Genomic DNA, 18,706 nt, shown 5'->3' with positions numbered 1-18,706 from the left:
TTGTGTCCACTGCTAGTTCATGCTCATATCCCCAGGTGGGTTGTTGCTGGGCTTCTCTGTGGTTCTGTGAACTTCCTGATATCGTGATAGTTCTTCTCCTCCTCCTCTTCCTTCTTCTTCTTTTATCCTTGAACTGTTCAGAATTAGTTTCTGTCACTCACAACCAACTATGTCAACTGATTTGTCACAGTCTGGCTCATTGGATGCCTTCTAAACTATGCCCAGTGGTGATTATTTCTAGATGTTCTGTGGGCTTTATCAGCCAGCTTGGCCAAATGCCTCCAACCTAGCCAGACCATGACTTCCAGTGATTACATGTTAGATTCAGCTTGGTTCTATTGGGCTGAGTGACAGAATCATACTGAATGGTTTTATTGCATTTCAGTATCCATGGTATCTCAGGCACTACTTGGGGTAGCTTCAGGACACTGCCCTGTCTACATCTTACCAAAGCTATTCATGGAGAGAACTCTTTTCCCACCTCCTTTGTAAATATACAGCTTGTCTCTCCTTTATTTCCATCTCTCCCTGCATGGCACACAATATGTCTGATTCCAGTTTCTAAGCATCAAAAGGCATTACTAAGATCAATCACCTTAGGTGATAATCAACTCTGATTGTTCCCAGCAAAGTTTAAGAGCTTAAGTACCTCAGAGTGCACACGAGGTGTTGGTTGAATGTTCCCTCCCATAGACCCTGCTCAGGGCCCAGCATCCCTCCCTGCCTCCATGTGAGTTCATCATGAGTTTCAGCCTGTGACAAGCTCTGGGTCCAACTGCTTAGATCCAAAAGATAACACCATTAGGACTTTATTTACTAGGTGTGTGGCCAGGTGAGGGTTTTGACCTTTGAACTTTCCATTTCCTTTTCTGCAAAATGGAAGTAATAAGGATCCCCAGTTCATATAGTCAATGAGGAAATTAGAAAGAGTGCTTCACATGGCATGCCTGGCATGTGGAAAGTGTTCATGGCAGCCATTACTGTGGTCATCTGCCTGCTCTTTCTGACCTTTTAACCGGTGGAAGATTGTCTATGCCTCTTGTCTGGTTCTTAATTCTCTACTAATTGACGGTAACTTTTATTAGCTATTTAAAGTCTCCTAGTTTAACTTTGGGCTTTTGTGTGTGTGTGTGTGTGTGTGTGTGTGTGTGTGTGTGTTCAACTTCCCAATTAGATCTTGAACTCTAGGCTTGAGCCAGATGCGTTCTTTATATTCTCAAAACTGACTAGCAGGAGGCTAAGTAGAAATCAGGCACTAATTAATGAACACTTATTAAAATGAGTCATAAAATGTCCAATAACCACATAGGTCTTTCACAGTCAGTGTCTCCCTTAATCCCTTAATCCTCACCACAATTCTTTTAGGCATATACTGTTATGCCCACTTTTCAGATAAGGAAAACGAGGTATCCAGGGTAAAATTACTTGCCCTTCTAGGAATTTTCAAATTGTTTCCTTCTTGAGCTCCATGCAGTTTGTCTTCTAGGCCAGTCAGCAGTCCAGCCAGCTTTGATCTTTGTCCATGGGTCTGTGGGGAGGGACCATGATGATAGTGTATTCAGTTTGAAAGGCTGATTTTGAAAGAGCAAGGACATGCGCACACGCAGTGCCTACCACCTCTACAGCAGGCTGACAGAGTGGGACCACTGATCCTGTCTGGGATAGGATTGTGGGTGACTTTAACATTCTTCTTGCTCACCCATAGTTTCTACTACAACATGCATTGTCTGTAAGAATAGGGAGCTAAAGATGTGACTTTGGTCCATTTACTTATTTAAAAGAAATGAAGATAGAGACCTAGTTGCATGTTGATAAAAAAAAAAAATATGTCCTGCCCACCGTATTGGAAACAATTCTTTTCTTTTCCTTCCCTCCCTCTTTACTTTTAGCCAGGTGGGAAGAGCCCCTTCCCTGGAACTTATTAGTCACAGGTTTGAAATGCTGGGGTGGGTTGGAGAGGGAGAAGTGATGGGTGTGGGGTGGAAATTTGGGGAGTCTTTTATTCCCTGCATCTCAAAGGCTGTCAGGCTGTTGAGGGGTGGAAATGACTGGTAATTAGTGAACCTTCCCTGCTGCACACACTAAAGACACTTCACAGTCTCTGTGACCTCTGCGCCCGGTGAGGCTTTGTTATGTAGATATTCTTAATTGGGTGAGTCATGTACTGCAAACAGCCTAGGCAAGAGCATTGTGGGCTAAGCTGCTGTGAGGCTTCAAACCTGAGCTCCAGTTTTATGCATTGGGGTAGGTAGGGTATGAGAGCCTTTGGTGTTGGCACCCAAGGCCCCTGTGTAACTTAGTATGCCGCAGGCATCTTTAGTGTGGAGAGTGGTATCCTATGGCCTCCTCTTTTCTCTCTTTTCCCCTTTCCCAGTTTATTGGTCACCTGTAGGTTTCAAAAGGACTGCCTACATTCAAGGGCTGACCACCTCATTGGGAAGCCAAGAACAGACATGGATGGCCAGAGCAACAAAGAGCATTAGGCATGGATGGTCCGCAGGGGAAAAAATGTGTTCATGGGGTGAGGAGGACTTGGGAAGGTCTCTTATAAGGGTGAGTCCCAGAACATGGAGAAATCCTTGGGTCAGTGTCACACCTAGAGTTGACCTTGGCTTACTTACTTATCAGAGGAGAACAGTGCAGTGTGGGAGTGACTCCTAGAGTGCCACCTGTAGCTTTTCCAGAGGAGGGCACAATGAAAGGAGCCCCTTATCATGTTCCAAGCAGGACTCATCATTCCACTCCTAGCTGGTACTTTGGTAAGTGACACCATAGTGGCTCCTCTAACCTCTGTCCCTGGAAGTCAAACAATAGGCTGCCTTGTTTGCAGACATCCCCTTTAATCCCCTCTTATTTTCTCCCTTCAGCCCTTGCCACTCTTTGTGGGAGGCAGGGTGAGAGACCATGAGGACATTTCCTTGAGCCCTCTCCCATCTAAACATCATCAACAAACCAATGGCTCTGAAGCACAAATGTCACCATTCCTGATCCCACATTGTTCTCTAAGCTAGGCCCATTCAGCGCCTGCCAACCTCTTTTGCATATTGTCAAGGCCAACAGTGACTCCCATGTTGTTCATCCCTATGTTAGTTCTCAGTCCTGACTTCTCTTGACCTTGAGACCTTGAGTGTCCAAGACATAGCTGATCATTCCTTTTTTCTTCCTTAGTCAATAAAAATAACAAATATGATAGTGAAATAACTACGTCGCCCAGAGTCATCAGTTGTCATTGCCATGTTCTCTGCCATCTTTTGCTCTGAAGTAAACTTTTTTTGTTTTTGGTTTTTGAGACAGGGTTTGTCTGTGTAGCCTTGGCTGTTCTGAGACTCACTCTGTAGAGCAGGCTGGCCTCGAACTCACAGAGATCCACCTGCCTCTGCCTCCTAAGTGCTAGGACTAAAGGCATGTACCACTATTGCCCACTCTGAACTATCTCAAAGCTGCATATATTTTGTTGTTTATCCCTAATTTCTTCATCTTGCATCTTTCAGGTCAATGCGTAGTTTCTTAGAAAACCATAGTATGTTTTGCACAAGTAAGAAAAAAAAAATCACTTATTTCAGTATCATCATTCATATCTTCAAACAGTTCAGATTTAAATGTTCCCAGTTGCCTCTGAAATACTCTTGAAAGCTTTTTCTCAGTTTTACTGTCCAGTCATGGATCAGGCGTTGTACTTGGTTTCTTCTCTCTCCAAGATCTCATAGCCCAGGCTGATATGGAACTCACTATGTAGCCTAGGCTATCCTCAACTCATGCTGTTCTAGATCCAGCCCCCTGAGTGCTGGCTTTACAGGTGTGAGCCACCATGCCTGATGTCTTGTCTTTTTAGCTCATTTTATCTCCCAGATTCTTCTATCCCATCCGTACCTCACTCATATTTTGGACAGCCTATCCCAGATATGTTGTAAAATATTCTACATTCTATATTTGTTTTTCTGGTTAAGCATTTTGGCAGGAACAGCATGTGAACACTTCCCATCTGATCACACCAGAATCCACAATGCCAGGCCATTGGAGATGCTGCCTGTTGATTGGAGTAGTAACTAAGAAATCTTTCCACTGTCAAGATGTCCCTTCCCTTGTAACTTATAATTAGTCATCTGTGAATGCCCCATTCATATAGTGCTTCTGCTAATCCCCCTGACCTATGGCTGTACTGGCCATGACATAAGGATTCTTCTCTTGTTTGGTCCTTTATTGACTTAGAATTCACAACTTGGTTTGGCCTTTTATAATCTTTTTTGTTGCCCCCCAGGCTCTGTGGGGCCCCCTAATCCTCCTGGTGTGCACTAGGGCCCAGCCTTTCCATTTCCCTGCTCCTCTTTTTTGGGCTTTATATGCCAAATAAAGCTGAGTCTGCTCATAATTCTAACTCTAGTCCAGATCCATCTCTCAAGCTCTGTGACAATCTCCAACTTCCAGTTTTGACTTAAAGTCTCAGAGTCCTCTCAAATATGTCATGTCCAGAAATAATAATATGATTCCCCTCTCCCTGCCCAACAGTGTTCACCCATCTTAATGGGACTGTTCTGTACTTCCAGTTGCTTAGCCCCAAGTCTTGAAGTCCCACTTAACGCCTGTGTTTCTTACTTTTCCTGTCCAGGCCATCAGCAAATTCAGTTGATATCTTTTTTAAAGGTATCCTGGTGATATATACTATCTACAGGATTCCTGAGATAGCCTGCTGCCTGGTCCCCCTGCTTCTGTTCTCTTCCCATAGCCACTGTTAGCGGAGCAGCCAAAGCAATCTTCAGAAAATGTGAATGAGTCAGATCATGCCCATGTGCTGAAGCAGAGATCCTAGTCCTAAGGTTAGTGTTTCTGGCCCTACACCAGCAGAGCCCAGCATACCCCACCATGTGACTTCATTTACCATTGTTTTATCTTTCACTTCAGCCACTCTGATGTCTCCCAAATGCTTCAGGACCCTACTGCCTCAGGACCTTTGCCTCTGCCATTTCTGTTGTTGAGAACACCCCACTCCAGGTGTCCACATGACTCTCCCTTACTTTCTGCAGTTTTTGCTCCAATCCCTCTTTCTCAATGAGGCCTTTCCTGGTCATCTCATTTTATGCCTCTCTGGGGCTTTTGTCCCATACATGCTCTATTATTCTCCAGAACACTCCTCATCACATGACATTGTACTTACTATTTACTAAAAATAAGCTCTGCAAGGCTAGAAGTCCATCACCAGGGTTTAACTTAATGTTAGGCATGTAGTTTGATATATATATATCTATATATATCTATATATATGTATATATACATATATATAATGTGTGTGTATGTATATATACATATATATGAAAAAGAAATATATATGTTTTTGAAGTGCTACCCAGGCTTGCCTTAAACTGCTATTCTTAAATCATCAGCTTCATGAATTACTGGGTCCACAGGTACTTGCCACTGAGTCTGGCTATTAAATTCTTTTGAATGAATAGATTGATTGACTCTCTAATATCTCACTATAAACAAATACTCTTGGTTCTAATTAAATAGTGTCATTTTAACTTGTCCACATTCTATACTGGATGCTAGTAGCCAATGCAGTCAGAGGGATAACCTTGGTATGTTTAAGACTGGAACTGAGGGTTGAGAGTGTAGCCTCTAGATAGAAAACAGGAACTTGAGGCTAGTGTGGCTTGAGGCTAGTGATCCTTGCCCTTTCATGTATGTCTGTGCTGTGGTGTGTTTGTGAGAGTCTGTGGTGCTTCCTGACCATGGCACAATGAAACCAGCTGCCTCACATCCCTGCTACCATGCCTTCCCTGCAATGATAGATTGACCTCAACCTCTTAAGCTGGTGCTTTATGGAGGGTAGGTTGTTGCTTCTGTCCACAGGCTCATAGTCTGGAGGAGACTTGGAATTAATATCAGAAAATCCTTCCTGAATTGTTGGGTGTGCAGTCTTATTATTGCCCTCTACATATTCTAAAATAATCTTTGTAAATAATTATGAAAATAAATCCCAGGGACAAATATTTGATTTCCAGGAATACATTTATTCACTATCATCTCTTTAGAGGCAGAGAAATCAGAGCTCTGGGTAGTGAGTACAATTTGCAACTAGGCAAGATAAGTAGAGAGAAAATGAATATGTATCCCTCAGAGCTCAAAAGGAGAGGAAGAACATTAATAGCCATTTCCTTACAGATAGAACTTCGAAAATGTTATTTCTGATCCATCAGCGTGGGGCTGTGGGTGAGGAAAATGGCTTTAACGTGACAAGAAGCGATTAGATGTGAAATGGCACCTTTAAGTCCTCCTCCCGGCCTCCTCAGCCTGTCGTCAGTGGGATGCAGGACTCCTGTTTCTTGGTCATGATGGGATTACCTGCTCATTTTCTGGTTATGCTGGCAAGTCTCTTTTATTCTTCAGGCTTTGGTTTCCTCAGTGAGCAGCTGAAGTAGATTTATATCTTCCTCCCCTCCTCCCTCTTCCCTTTCTCCTCCCCCTTCCTCCTTCCCCAATTTTTTTCCTTTCCTTTCACATTCCTTCCCAGGATGGTCTCAACCCCCCCCTCCCCTGCTTGGAATTCACTATGTAGCCTGGACTAGCCTTGAAACCATGGTGATCCTCCTGACTTAGCCTCTCACGTTGAATGCTCATTTCCAAAGCAGCAAGTTTTGAACGTTTGTAAATCCTAATTACTGGAGGGGAAGGGGAAACTGCTGGCTGAACTTAACCCCCAAGCTCTATGAATTTAACTGAAGGTCTGAGGAGTCCCCTCAATTTCTAAGCCATAGATCCTCTTTAAGTCAAGTTGGGGTTCTGGAAAGACATCTGCTCCCTGGAAAGGCACCCACTGGAAATAGACAGCTGGGCAGGATTTTCTTGTCTTTGTTCTCCTTTCCTTGACAAAGTCTAACATGAGCCTCTTTTTTCCAAGGCACTGATGACTCATCTCCTAAACCAGTGGATACTTGGAGTGACCTGCAAGTTCCAGACAACAGACCTGCTGTGTGATTCTCAGTGCTGCTGCCCTCAGGGCCCTTTAAAGCAAAGCTGAAAGAAATGCAGATAGCCATCAGCGGCCAGGCCTCCTTTTTCACTCCTTCTACATCAGTCTCTCTGTGTTTCTTGTTTTTTCATATTTTATTTTGAGACGTGTGTGTGTGTGTGTGTGTGTGTGTGTGTGTGTGTGTGTGTGTGACTATGTAGCCCTGGATAGCTCAAAACTTACTATGTGGACTAGGCCAGTCTCAAACTCACAGAGATCTGCCTCCCTTTACTTCCCTAGAACGGAGATTAAATGCATGTGCCACCATGTTCAGCTTTTTCCTTACTTTTAACTGCAAAAGTAGTATGTCCATTGCCACAAATTTCATAGGAGAAGGGCAAAAGAAACTCCTTTTAACCTCACCTTCCCCAAACTCCCTTTCCTTCTCCCTGCTGTTTGCATTTACATAGGAAAAAACTACCTAACAGTTGCAGGTTTTGTGAAGGGGGTCTTACTATGTAGCCCTGGATAACCTTTGTGACCTCCCTGCCGCTACAGTCTCGGAGTGCCAAATTATAGACATGTATTAAGTCTGGCTCCCACAAAACTTCCTATGAACCAAGGCCCAGGAGACAGTTCAGTGGGTAAATTGCCTGCTGAGGAAGCTGAAGACCTGAGTTTGGTTTCCCAGCACCCACATTATACTGGCTGTTTTATGTGTCATCTTGACACAAGCTAGAGTCATCAGAGAGGAAGGAGCCTTGGTTGAGGAAATGTCTCCATGAGATCCAGCTGTAAGGCACTTTCTTATTTAGTGATTATTGAGGGAGGGCCCAGCCACGGTAGGTGGTTCCATTCCTGGGCTATTGATCTTGGGTTCGATAAAAAGGTAGGCTAAGTGGGTCAGGGGAAGCAAGCCAGTAAGCAGCTTCCCTCTGCATCAGCTCCTGCTTCTGGGGTCCTGTCCTGTTTTGAGTTCCTGTCCTGACTTCCTTCAGTGATGGACAGCAATGCTGAAGTATAAGCCTAATAAACCCTTTTCTCCACAACTTGCTCTTTGGTCATGGTGTTTTGTCACAGTAATAGAAACCCTAACTAAGACACATAAAAGCCAGTCTAGTCAGCCCATGGGTCTATATGCCCAGTGCTGACACAAGGGGCACCCAAGTATATGGATCCTTGGAGCTCACTGGCCAGCCAGCCTAGCTTAGTCTTAATGTACTCCAGATTCAGTTGGAAATCCTGTCTCAAAACACAAGACATCTGAAGAGGGCACCGAATGTCAGTCTGTGCCCAATACATGCATGTACATATGTGCACATCCATATATGTACATATCCTACACACACACACACACACACACACACACACACACACGAATGGTAACCTCAACAACAGAAACCCAAACCCATTAAAATCTAAAGAGAAGGTGAGTACAGTCTCGAAGGAGAAGCATAGTGAATATAACAGAAAATAATAATGAACTAGCATTTGCAGAAGGTGGCACCAAGCTAGATACTCTGATGGAACACCATATACATTTAAAAGATACTCGTTCTTACTGAGGGACACTAGAACTGTTTGGGAGCATCTATAACCTTCTGTCTTCTGCTGTAGCCTCACAAGCTTAGAAAAGGCAATGCAAACAAACACCCTACTCTCTCTTGCATTCCCCCTTATCCCCTTATCCCCTAGGCCTGAAGGTGACAGATACAGTATCAAGGAACATTTTATATGCACATGTCTAGTTGTTGTTGTTGTTTTTCAAAGCTGAAATTTGAGTGTAGAAAGCTTGAAGCAGAGGCTGGGGCATGATGAACAGCTGCCCCCATTGCCTTGAGAGCAAGGCGGCCAGGCTGGACACAGCTTCAGAACTGGCCCTGTCCTACTGTCTGCCACTGAGCTGCAATCTGAAGATTTAAGGAATCAGTTCCTGTTTGGCTGGTCCTGGCTGACCCCAACATCAACTCCCTTGACTGGAAATAAACAGGATCTTCCTTTGTGTCCCCAGGAAGGCAATGGAGGAAGAACTCCAAGGGGATGGACCTCTTCTGCCAAGGAATAACAACAAGGGTGACAGTGGGAATACAATGCTGCCCCTCCTCCAGGGTGGCCAGGAAAGCACCCTTTGTGTGCCGACCCTTAACCCCATGGGCCCCATTAGGGTGCCAGAGCCACAGGCTCAGAGGTCCAGGCCATGTTCGATTTGGACTTACTGTGTTGTGGGACTCATGAGAACATTCACACTTTTTGGGCTATGTACCTTCTTGGGGGTTCAGAAAACACAACCACAGTAATGGCATCTCTTATTGATAGAGGATTGCAGATGTCCCTGGGCAAACTGGATCATTTTTCCTGAAGGTTGTATGTAGCTAGGATGTCTCCAGTGAGGCTGGGGAGTGAAACGAAGCAGGAGATGGGAAGCCTGTGACTCTCATTACAGAACAGGGTGATGAGAATCAAGAGGAACCCCAAGCAAGAGGAGTCTTCCATGATTTCCTTCTTGTCCAGGGGAAGGGGTGGAATTGATTCACCAAGAAGCCTCAGCAGGGCATGTCTCCCTTCTCCTTCAGTTCCAAAAGGATTTTTCTGTCGACCTCTGGTGTAGACCCCAAACTGGTGTTTATCCTCCCCCCTTGCAAAAAAGGAGGATCACTTCACCTAATGTCTCTTTGTTCAATCAGAGGGAAACAGAAGGATGTTCTCCTCCCCTTTCTGTGTCCTTTGGTCCAGGAAGATAGGATCTTTTTCTCTTGTTCCTTCTTCTCTCCCATTGTCCTTCCATTCTTCAGAACCAACCTCCAGACCCTGATGGAGAGAAGTGAGGTAAAGCCCCTGGTTTCAGCTTGAGCTTTCTGACAGCTGCATCAAGGCACACCCCCAACATTATCATTTGAATGTCTGCATCCTCCTAAAGTTCATATGTTAAAACCTCAACTCTTTGAGTATTAGGAGTTGTGGGTCTTTGGGAGGTTATAGGGTCATGAGAGTGGAACCCTTGTGATAGGATTAGTGCCCTTAGGCCTCAGAGAGCTAGCTTGTCTCTTCCAGGGCACAGGAAACTGCATCTGTCTATGAACCAGCAAGTGGACTCTTGGCACACACAGAACCTGCTGGAACTCTGCCTCAGACTTCTCCATCTTCAGAACTAGGAGGAGTAACTGCCCAGTTGTTAATTTGCTGTCTAGTTGACAGTGCTTGGTTATAGCAGCTGGAATAGTCTAAGACAATCACTCTGATCAAGAACATACTAAAGTCTCCCTCAGATGGAGCTCTCCTGGCTTGTTTCACAATCTCCCCATGATCTCTGCACATACTGACAACTGCATGGCGAGGGGAGCCAATGGGGAGGCATTTCCAGGCAGGGAAAACTAAAAATTGTAAGTCCAGGCAGAGGGTAGGAAATGATGGGACAGTAGGAAAGAGATATTTCCCAAAAAACCCCTTTTATGATATTTTATTTATTTATTTTGTGTGTAACACATATGTACCAGGGCCTCCCTCTATCCCCTCCTTCCCCCTCCCTTCATTTTGTGGTGCTAGAGATTGAGTCAAGCAAGTTCTTTACCAATACCCCCAGCCCTGTAAGAGATATTGAAGATCATTATGTCTTGGACTATTAGGGATTGACTGGGAGGCATCTGGAAGATTTGGTGTTTTGCAATGACCCCCTGAGATTCTGTGGAGGAGGGAACAGCAAGGAGACACTGTATGAAGGGAACAGGCTTTGTCCACTTTGGTGTTAGTGGTTGACAGTGTCTGCATAATAGTCTTGGCTCAGAAGATGCAGCTGCATGTGGAGGAGGGGACACGACAGGGGTCCTTGTTTGTGCACAGACATCTATGAGTCACCTTCTGCTTAAGGTCCTTCTAGGCAAGTTGAAATGAGAGATGGCAGGGGAGGACACAGTGTCATGACTGCCAGGGCACTGAGCCATTTCTCCCCTGCCAGGCAGGGAAGGCAGACTAATGTGGACAATGGACCCTGCACTGGGGAAAGGAGAGGGAGTTGTCCTCAGGGCACCAGGCCTTGGGAGGTTCCCTTTCATCCCCTTCTCTCTGGAAAGTAGTTCTGGTTTTACCTGGGAGTTGCAGCATTTCCAGGAACCTTCTAATGTAAATACAGTCTGGCTGCATTTTCACCACTCTGCTTGGCTATGGCCCCTCTTCCTATGGGACGCATATGACGGAGGAGGACAGGCAGGCCAGCCTTCAGAGGTCAGCAGGCTGCCTGCCTATCGATGTGTTAGAAACAGGGCTGTCTGGACAAAACAAAATGCTTGACCATAACCATAGCTGTCATCGTCAGTGGCATAGCTAGTGGCTTTTAAGTGTCGTCTAGACATAGGGGACAATGGCAACCAAAGCCCTGTGACCATTCTCTGGTATAGCGGTGGCACCCATAATTATCTGTAGGTCTGCTGAGATGTGTACCTGTCCTGAGAGTGAGGCCAGGACTCAGTCTTTCCTTATCTAGTTGAATGATGTTGCCATCCACGTCAGGGACACATCAGGGCTCAGAAAGTGATACTCCACAGTACCGGGCTTGGCAGGCTGAGCATTTTGAACTAGAAGAGAAGAGGTGGGGCAGGGAGGTAGTTCAGCTGGTAAAGATGCCTGTTTCCACTATTTCCAAGCCTGATGACCTGAGTTAGTTCTCCTGGACCCATATGATAGAAGGAGAGAACCAACTTCTGAAAGCTGTCCTCCAACCTCTTTATGTGTGAACATGTATGTTATAATGGGTGAATGCATGTGTGTGCACATACGTACATGCACTTACAATATAATAATAATTTGAAAAATGGAGAAGGGAAGGCCTCAGAGCAGCCCCAGAAGCAGTATCTTCCTGCCCTTCTATCTCCAGCCCCTTTTCTCTCTAGAAATGAGTCATAGGAACCACGATTCCTCTGCCCTAAGGCCTGTCCTAGAAATCAGAACCCCTCTCCCCCCAGAGCAAGACTTATGCCCTAGACTTTGCACTTGAAGCCATCTTTCTGAGTGGGAGCTGGTTATAAAGAAATTCTCTGGGCTGCCTTATATGGAAGCATTAGATTCCAATTCTAGAGGAGTCCTGCCTCGCTCCCTGGAGGAGGCCTTGCTGCACAGGATCTTGCTGTGTAGCCTAGGCTGGCCTCCAACTTCCACTTACCTAGTGTTGGGATTACATGTTAATGTATCTTTTGCTATAGGAGTATCAGTCTAGACCCTTATGATATAAAGGAACTGGCATCCCGAGGGTGGAAGTGGGAAGGCAAGAGAAGGCAGGGAGAAGGTTCCAGAGGGAAATCAGGAATGTAGGAGTGTCCTGTGTTGGATTTCCTGCCTGGGGGTGGCTATCGTAAGCATTGTGACTTGGATGGAAAGGCATTCTGGCACTCGGGAGCCACAGAACACCATAGGTGGCAGTAAGCGTAGCAGTTTACAATCCTGCTCCAGGGATAGGTTTCTCCATTTAACAGCTCTGCCTTCTGTTTAAGGAAGGTCTCACCCAAACTTCATACAAGAGATTTATTGGGCGGGAAGGATCCAAGAGAGTGGGTATCTCTGCCAAGATGGAGTAAGACAGCCCCATAAACTGAACAGGCACAGGATTTTTATATAGGGTTTCTTATGGGCAGATTTTTTTCAGGGAGAAGATTTCCAGGGTGGGGAATTGGTCAGATTTCAATCCCTGAGCTCAGATTGGCTATATCTCATGCTCAGGGATTGGTTGGTTTTCTGCTCGGGGGTCAGGGGACAGATTTGGCGCTAGTTTCAGGGCCAAAGTGTGTTTCTTTTACTGGCCCCTTTTAGCCTTTTGGCTCTAATTTTAGGGCTAGGGCATATTTCACTGGCTCTGATTCTAGGGACAAAGTGTGTTTCTTTGGTTCTGCTTTGGTTCTGGTTTCAGGGCCAAAGTGTGTTTCTTTGGTTCTGCTCAGGGTGTGTTTCTTTGGCTGGCTCCTTTCCCCTACAGGATAGCCACTTCTCCTGGAGGGAGAAGGAGGGGGTAGGAGGCCAGTGTGTGAGCACTGAGGGCAACCACACACAGAGTAAGAATCAATAGCTCTGGTTCTTACAAGTGTCTTTTCCTGCCTCTTCTTACTATCAAAGGCTTGGGGGTGGGTGCATGGCCAGGGCATATGGAAAGAGTAGGTGTTTGTTTGATCTGATCGCACTTTTAAAGGGGAAATTCAACTTTCCTTTGCTTTCATCTTGCAAATGCAAACTCCATCCTACCAGAAGCCCCTACCACTTTCCCTACCAAAGCTGTGGAGGGGACTTTGGATGAAGAGGCCCCTCCTTCCAGCAATTGAGGACAGTTATGTAACCGAGGTTGTGAAATTCTGGGAAGGCCCAGTTCTGAGCCGGAACTAACAGCTCTGGATGGCTCACTCATGATGGAGACCCCCTTCACCCTGAAGCCTGAGTCTGATGAATGCAATAAAGTTCTGAAAGTTCTGGGCGTTCGGTTCTAGAGGGGCACTTCTTGGGGCGCAGGGACCGGGGAGGAACCAGGCAGGGGATAGTAGTAGTCGCAGAAGTGTGTGTGTGTGTGTGTGTGTGTGTGTGTGTGTGTGTGTGTGTGTGTGTGTGTGTGTGTTCCTACGTTAGATGTAGCGCAGCGGGCCACCTGTTGCGAGCTGCCCTGTGGGTCTCCAAGGTTCACGTGCACTGGGGTTGAGTCAAGCAAGAGGCTGCAGCGCAGCCGCGCACAGTTCTCGGTGGCGGCAGGCGCCTAGGGCTTCCCGGTCAGCTGACCGCCCAGTGCGGAACTGCGCAGCCCGCCTGCACAGTGCAGCCTGTCCCCGCCAGCATGGCTGGGTTCGTGGTCAGTGGAACTCAAGTAAGTCGGTCAGATCCAGCCCCATCCATTCCCCGGGGCCCAGTTGGGGTTGGGAGGAAAAGCGTGGGGGCAGGAGGGGAGCCCTGGTCTCCAAGGCTTAACATGAGTGCTTCTTTCCTGGGAAGTGGTGTGTGCAGGTGATGAGTGCCAAGTGCCCACACTTGCTCTAGGTTGAAGGTCAGACTCTTCTTTTGATCCAGGCACACTCCCTGTGACAGTGTAAGCAGCTCAAGCCCTGCCTTCCTCTGTCTCTAGAGTCACACTGGTCAAAACTTGGAACTAAGTTCTCCATGAGACTCATACTGGTGGGTGGTATTTTTCAGGGTCCACCAAAAGTGTTTCAGTTTCTTCTTTCACAATCTGTGTTTTTTATTTATTTATTTATTTATTTATTTATTTATTTATTTAATATAACCAAATCCATTTAAATGAAAACAAACATTTATAGACAATATTTGGGAATTTGGGCATCGTTTTTTCCAAACTACTTCCTGCTGGTAAGGGGCGCTGTCATGGGGATTCTAAGATGATGCAGAAATCCTGGCTGTAGTCTGTAAGGCTGCTTTGTCCAGCTGTTTTGAATGTAGGATCACCTGGTACTCTGTTTCAGGTGGTCTGGTTTGATCAAACCACATTAGTCTGGAAGGAATCCACATCTTTTCATTTTCTGTGGAAACAAAAATAGAAATCCTTTTCCCCAGTAACTTGTCCTTGAACTTAAATTTTGGAGTCAAAGCATTTTTTAATTTAATTTATTATTTTATATGTCCATCCCAGTTCCCTCTCCCTCCCTCCCTCCCTTCTTCCCTCCCTCCCTCCCTTCTTCCCTCCCTCCCTCCCTTCTTCCCTCCCTCCCTCCCTTCTTCCCTCCCTCCCTCCCTTTTACCCTCTCACATGCACTCTAACCACCCTCCCCTCCCATCCCCCCACCCCACAATCCATGTTTGAAAAGAATTTCTGGTGTGCAAGAAAATGTTTTAATAGGCAACGATACCAGGACAAAATTACTGTAAAACAAATGGACTGATAATTTCCACAGAGGAAGGGGGCCCATGATAGCAATGTGCACAGGGTCACCAAAGTCACAATGAAAGCCACAATGTGTCCTCTGGCTGGTTCTGCCGCCAGAGTGATCTTCTTTTTCAAGGCTGGTGGAGGCCCAGGGTCCTTTATAGTTTTAATTGGTGTGTGGTTTCTTGGAGAGGTATCACTAAGGCATGACAACACTGAATGCTACATGGCTAGCCTCACCTGCTTTCAGCCATGCAGGTGGGTGTTTGGCTCCAGTGTTTGGAGCCAACTCCATCAGGACAGCTGAGCAGGGGCCCTGTGTGTACTGAAAAATGACGGTTTCTCTTTTGCTTTCTCCTCTCTCATGAAGCAGTTTTCTCTTTGCAAACTTCTTCCTCCACCCGAGGGAAACAGTTGTGCGTTTTGAAAGTTCTTCCTTAGGTAGTATCAGGGATAAGGAATGGTTTTTCCCTAGAGGCCTAAGGATTTTACACATTGAAAATGAAGAATGCCAATTGCATGCACCCCACCAAACTAAACCACTCTGTTTGTTTTCCCAGGAGTCTGGCACCTTCCTCAACTGAATGCATTTATTGAGTGAATACTGTATACCAGGCACCCTTCACTTGTTGATGGAGATGAGCTGAGTCATGGGCTCTTTGCTGCCTCTATTGACAGTTTTGTCTCTTAGGATTGCTGGCTGGCTCTGCCTGGAGCCTCAGACAGGCACAAGTTTAGAGTTCAGGAGTGAGCCTGCTAACTGCAGTCAGCGTGATCTCTGCATTTCCAGTCCCAGCATTCTCTGTGTGTAGTTTCTTCCAAGTTCCTGGAGGACTTGACAGTGAAGTTGAAACTTCCCCAGACTTCCTTTTTCTTATCTTGTTCTTCTTCTCAAGACTTGACATTTCCTGCACCCCTAACGGAGCCTGCTGCACAGGGCTCTGGGCATCTGCTGACTTGTGGGTGAGAGTTTTGAACCTTGCCCAGTATTTCAAGATCAATACTGCAGGGAGGGGCTAGGAAGGCCCAGGGTTATCCTGGGGAGTTATTGTCTCCTTCCATACAACATTTGGAATAGTGTGCCTGACCCTGGGGCTGGAGTATTTGTTAGCATCTGCTCCACACAATTTCTAACAGCACCCACTACGAGGCACAGCACCTTGAATGTGCATGATTGTGACAATTTCTTCTTAAACCTGTTTAACAGGGTGCAGTATGATGTTTCAATACATCGATATAGTGTGTAATGATCAGAAGAGTGAGATTGGTATATCTATTATAGTAAATACTTAACCATTTAGTTGCTTGTCCTAGGGACTTTTAGTCCTTTCTGCTGGCTGTTTTGAAACACACAGTGTATAGTGGTTATCACCCATTGCTACAGTGTATTATAGAACATTAGAAGATGTTTCTTTTAACATCTGTGCCTCTTGCCAGTTAGCACTCTAGTAAACTTTCTGTTCTCAGGCAGATCTTTTAATTAATTAATTAATTCTTTTTTTGGGGGGAGGGAGTGCTGGGGCTCTAACCCAGCACTTCTGCATGCTAGGCAAGCATGCTGCCACTGAGCTACATTTCCAGCCCTAGATTCTTCTTTTACTTGTCTGCATTTGTGTGTCTGTGGGTGCCCAAGAAAGCCAGAAGAGTGCATTATGTATTGTGTTGGTTAGGTTTTTTTTTTTTCAACTTGACACAAGCTAGAGTCATCTGAGAACCTCAATTGAGAAAATGTCCCTATTAGACTGGCCGGTTGGCAAGCCATGGAGTATAAATGAATAACCGGAGTTCCTCCTTGGTCTCTGCTTCGGTCTCTTATTGAATTCTTCCAAGGAGTTCTTGCTTTGCCTTTCCTCAGTGGACTGTGATCTGGAATATGCAATCCAAATAAACCCTTTTCTCCATGAGTTGCTTTTGGTTAGTGTTTTTTTAGCACTATAATCTGATATAAATCAGATTAAGACATTTCCTGGAGCTAGATTACAGGTAGTTGTGAGTTGCCAGATATGAATGCTGGGAACAGAACCTGGGTCCTCTGGAAGAGCATCAAGTACTCTTAACTGTTGAGCCACCCCATCCTGATTGCTCTTGAAGGGGGAGAGGGACTAGAAGCTCAAGGGGTTGACTATCATTTTAATTATAATGTAATTGCAATATTCACATATAAAATTGGATGCAACTTTTTCAGTAGAGAACATACATCCTAAATAAAGGGATGATTTCAGTACAAGGGAAAGATTTCAGTAAAAATGAAAATAATTTATAGCACTGGCTGGTGACATTTGTTTGATGCTAAATTGCTGCTTCTGGGGCCACCATGGGCCAGTGGCTGACATGCAAGTGGGACAGTTGGTACCATCCCATCATTTTTCTCTGTAAAATCTTTTTATTCATCATGGTCTGACCTTATTTGGCTTCTCTTGGCTTGAATGCTTCATTTATATTCAACATTGCATTTCCCCTTTTTATATTAATGTATGACAGCTACAATGTGGCATGGATGCAATTACAGACATAAATGCAAACTTGAGATTTGGGCATTGAAATCTTAGGCTCAAGAGATAATGAAAATAACCAATTCTCTCCATGGGAATATTGGCTCAAAACAACAGCTATTGATTGGGAGACCTCTCCACAACAGAGACAGTGCCTTTTATATGTTGTTTGGTTCCTGTTACACAAGTACAATGGTGATTATACTGCCTGATTCTAAAGGCTGTTTTGTGAGGATGCAAAAGATGCTGGGCACAATGTGATTGTGCTATCATAACTGCTTTTGGTGGTAGTTGGTGACAGTACTTGATAAGTTTAAAAAAGAGGAAGCAGGGGTTGAGGGTCACACAGCTGGTAGAATGCCTGCCTGTCTAGCATCTACAAGGCCCTGGGTTTGGTCTCCAGCATAAACCATGCAGGAGGAGCAGAGGCTGAAGGTCATCCTTGGCTATATAGTAAATTCCAGGCCAGCCTGGGCTACATACAACTCTCTAAATGAAGAAAACAAATGAGGAAACAGGTCCCAGAACATTGTGACTTATCCAAGGAAATAGCTAGTAGATCTCAACACTGGTGTTCACAGATAGACCCAGAACTATGTACACTGGGCAGAGCTCTGGTGATTGCAAACCTAGTCATAGATGGGGACCCTGGATAATCTGCCCTCAGTCTGGCAAGTAGCAAACTTAACACATTCAGAAAGGGCCCAGAAGCAACTGTCCTGATGGTAAACAGATACTTGTGGGCACTTGTGCTTTGGCCTCCTATAGCTCTGTTCACAGGGACTAAGTATGTAACTAGGGTGGGTATCTGCTCACACATTCTCACATCTTTCTCTGGTTTCTATTTGGAGGGCTCTTTGACTATATATATTTTCTCCCTTCTTCTTCTCTTCTCTCCTATTCCCTCTTCTCTTCCCTCTCCCTTTCTTCTCTCTCCCTGTCCTTTCCTTTTAACTTCCTTTCTCTTTCTCCATCTCTCTTCCCTTTTCCTTTCTAAGACAGGAACCCAGGTAGCCCAGGCTAGCCTCAAATTTACTATGTAGCTGAAGATGATCTTGAACTTCCAATATCTTGCTTCTGCCAGGTGCTGGGATTACAGACATGCACCACCATGCTCAGTTTATGTAATGACAGTGACTGGACCCATGCATACCAGGCAAGCATCCTTCCGACTTAACCACATCCCAGTCCTAACTTGATAAACTTTCCTTTGCCTGGTAATGATGTTCCTTCCTAAAATGTACATGGTAGGAAAGTTAAAAGCTCAAATTTTTGTGCCTAAACTTAGTCTAAATAGAGTAATCTGTCAGACACAATGCCTTCTTGTGGTGGTATGTTCTAACTTGAATGTTCTTAAGGTCCTTTTGTGTCTACATTCCTTGTCCCTGACATGAATGTTATGGGGGTAGCCAATCAGTGGACTTAAAA

General features: G+C 45.3%; 1 protein-coding gene across 1 annotated transcript in view; it reads left to right on the top strand.

Moving 5' to 3' along the window:
• Positions 1-13,658: 13,658 nt before the first annotated feature.
• The window catches only part of Lrmda (leucine rich melanocyte differentiation associated), a 1,031,836-nt gene continuing 1,026,788 nt past the window's right edge, over positions 13,659-18,706 (top strand). Inside the window, exon 1 of the mRNA XM_051174746.1 lies at positions 13,659-13,775. Within this exon, the coding sequence (XP_051030703.1) occupies positions 13,746-13,775 (30 nt within the window). The 5' untranslated portion in view covers positions 13,659-13,745. The remainder of the gene's footprint in view (positions 13,776-18,706) is intronic.

Source organism: Phodopus roborovskii, unplaced genomic scaffold (genome assembly GCF_943737965.1).
Source record: "Phodopus roborovskii unplaced genomic scaffold, PHOROB, whole genome shotgun sequence".
NCBI lineage: Eukaryota > Metazoa > Chordata > Mammalia > Rodentia > Cricetidae > Phodopus > Phodopus roborovskii.
Note: the sequence above shows the minus strand (reverse complement) of the source record. Positions and strands in the feature narration are given on the sequence as shown.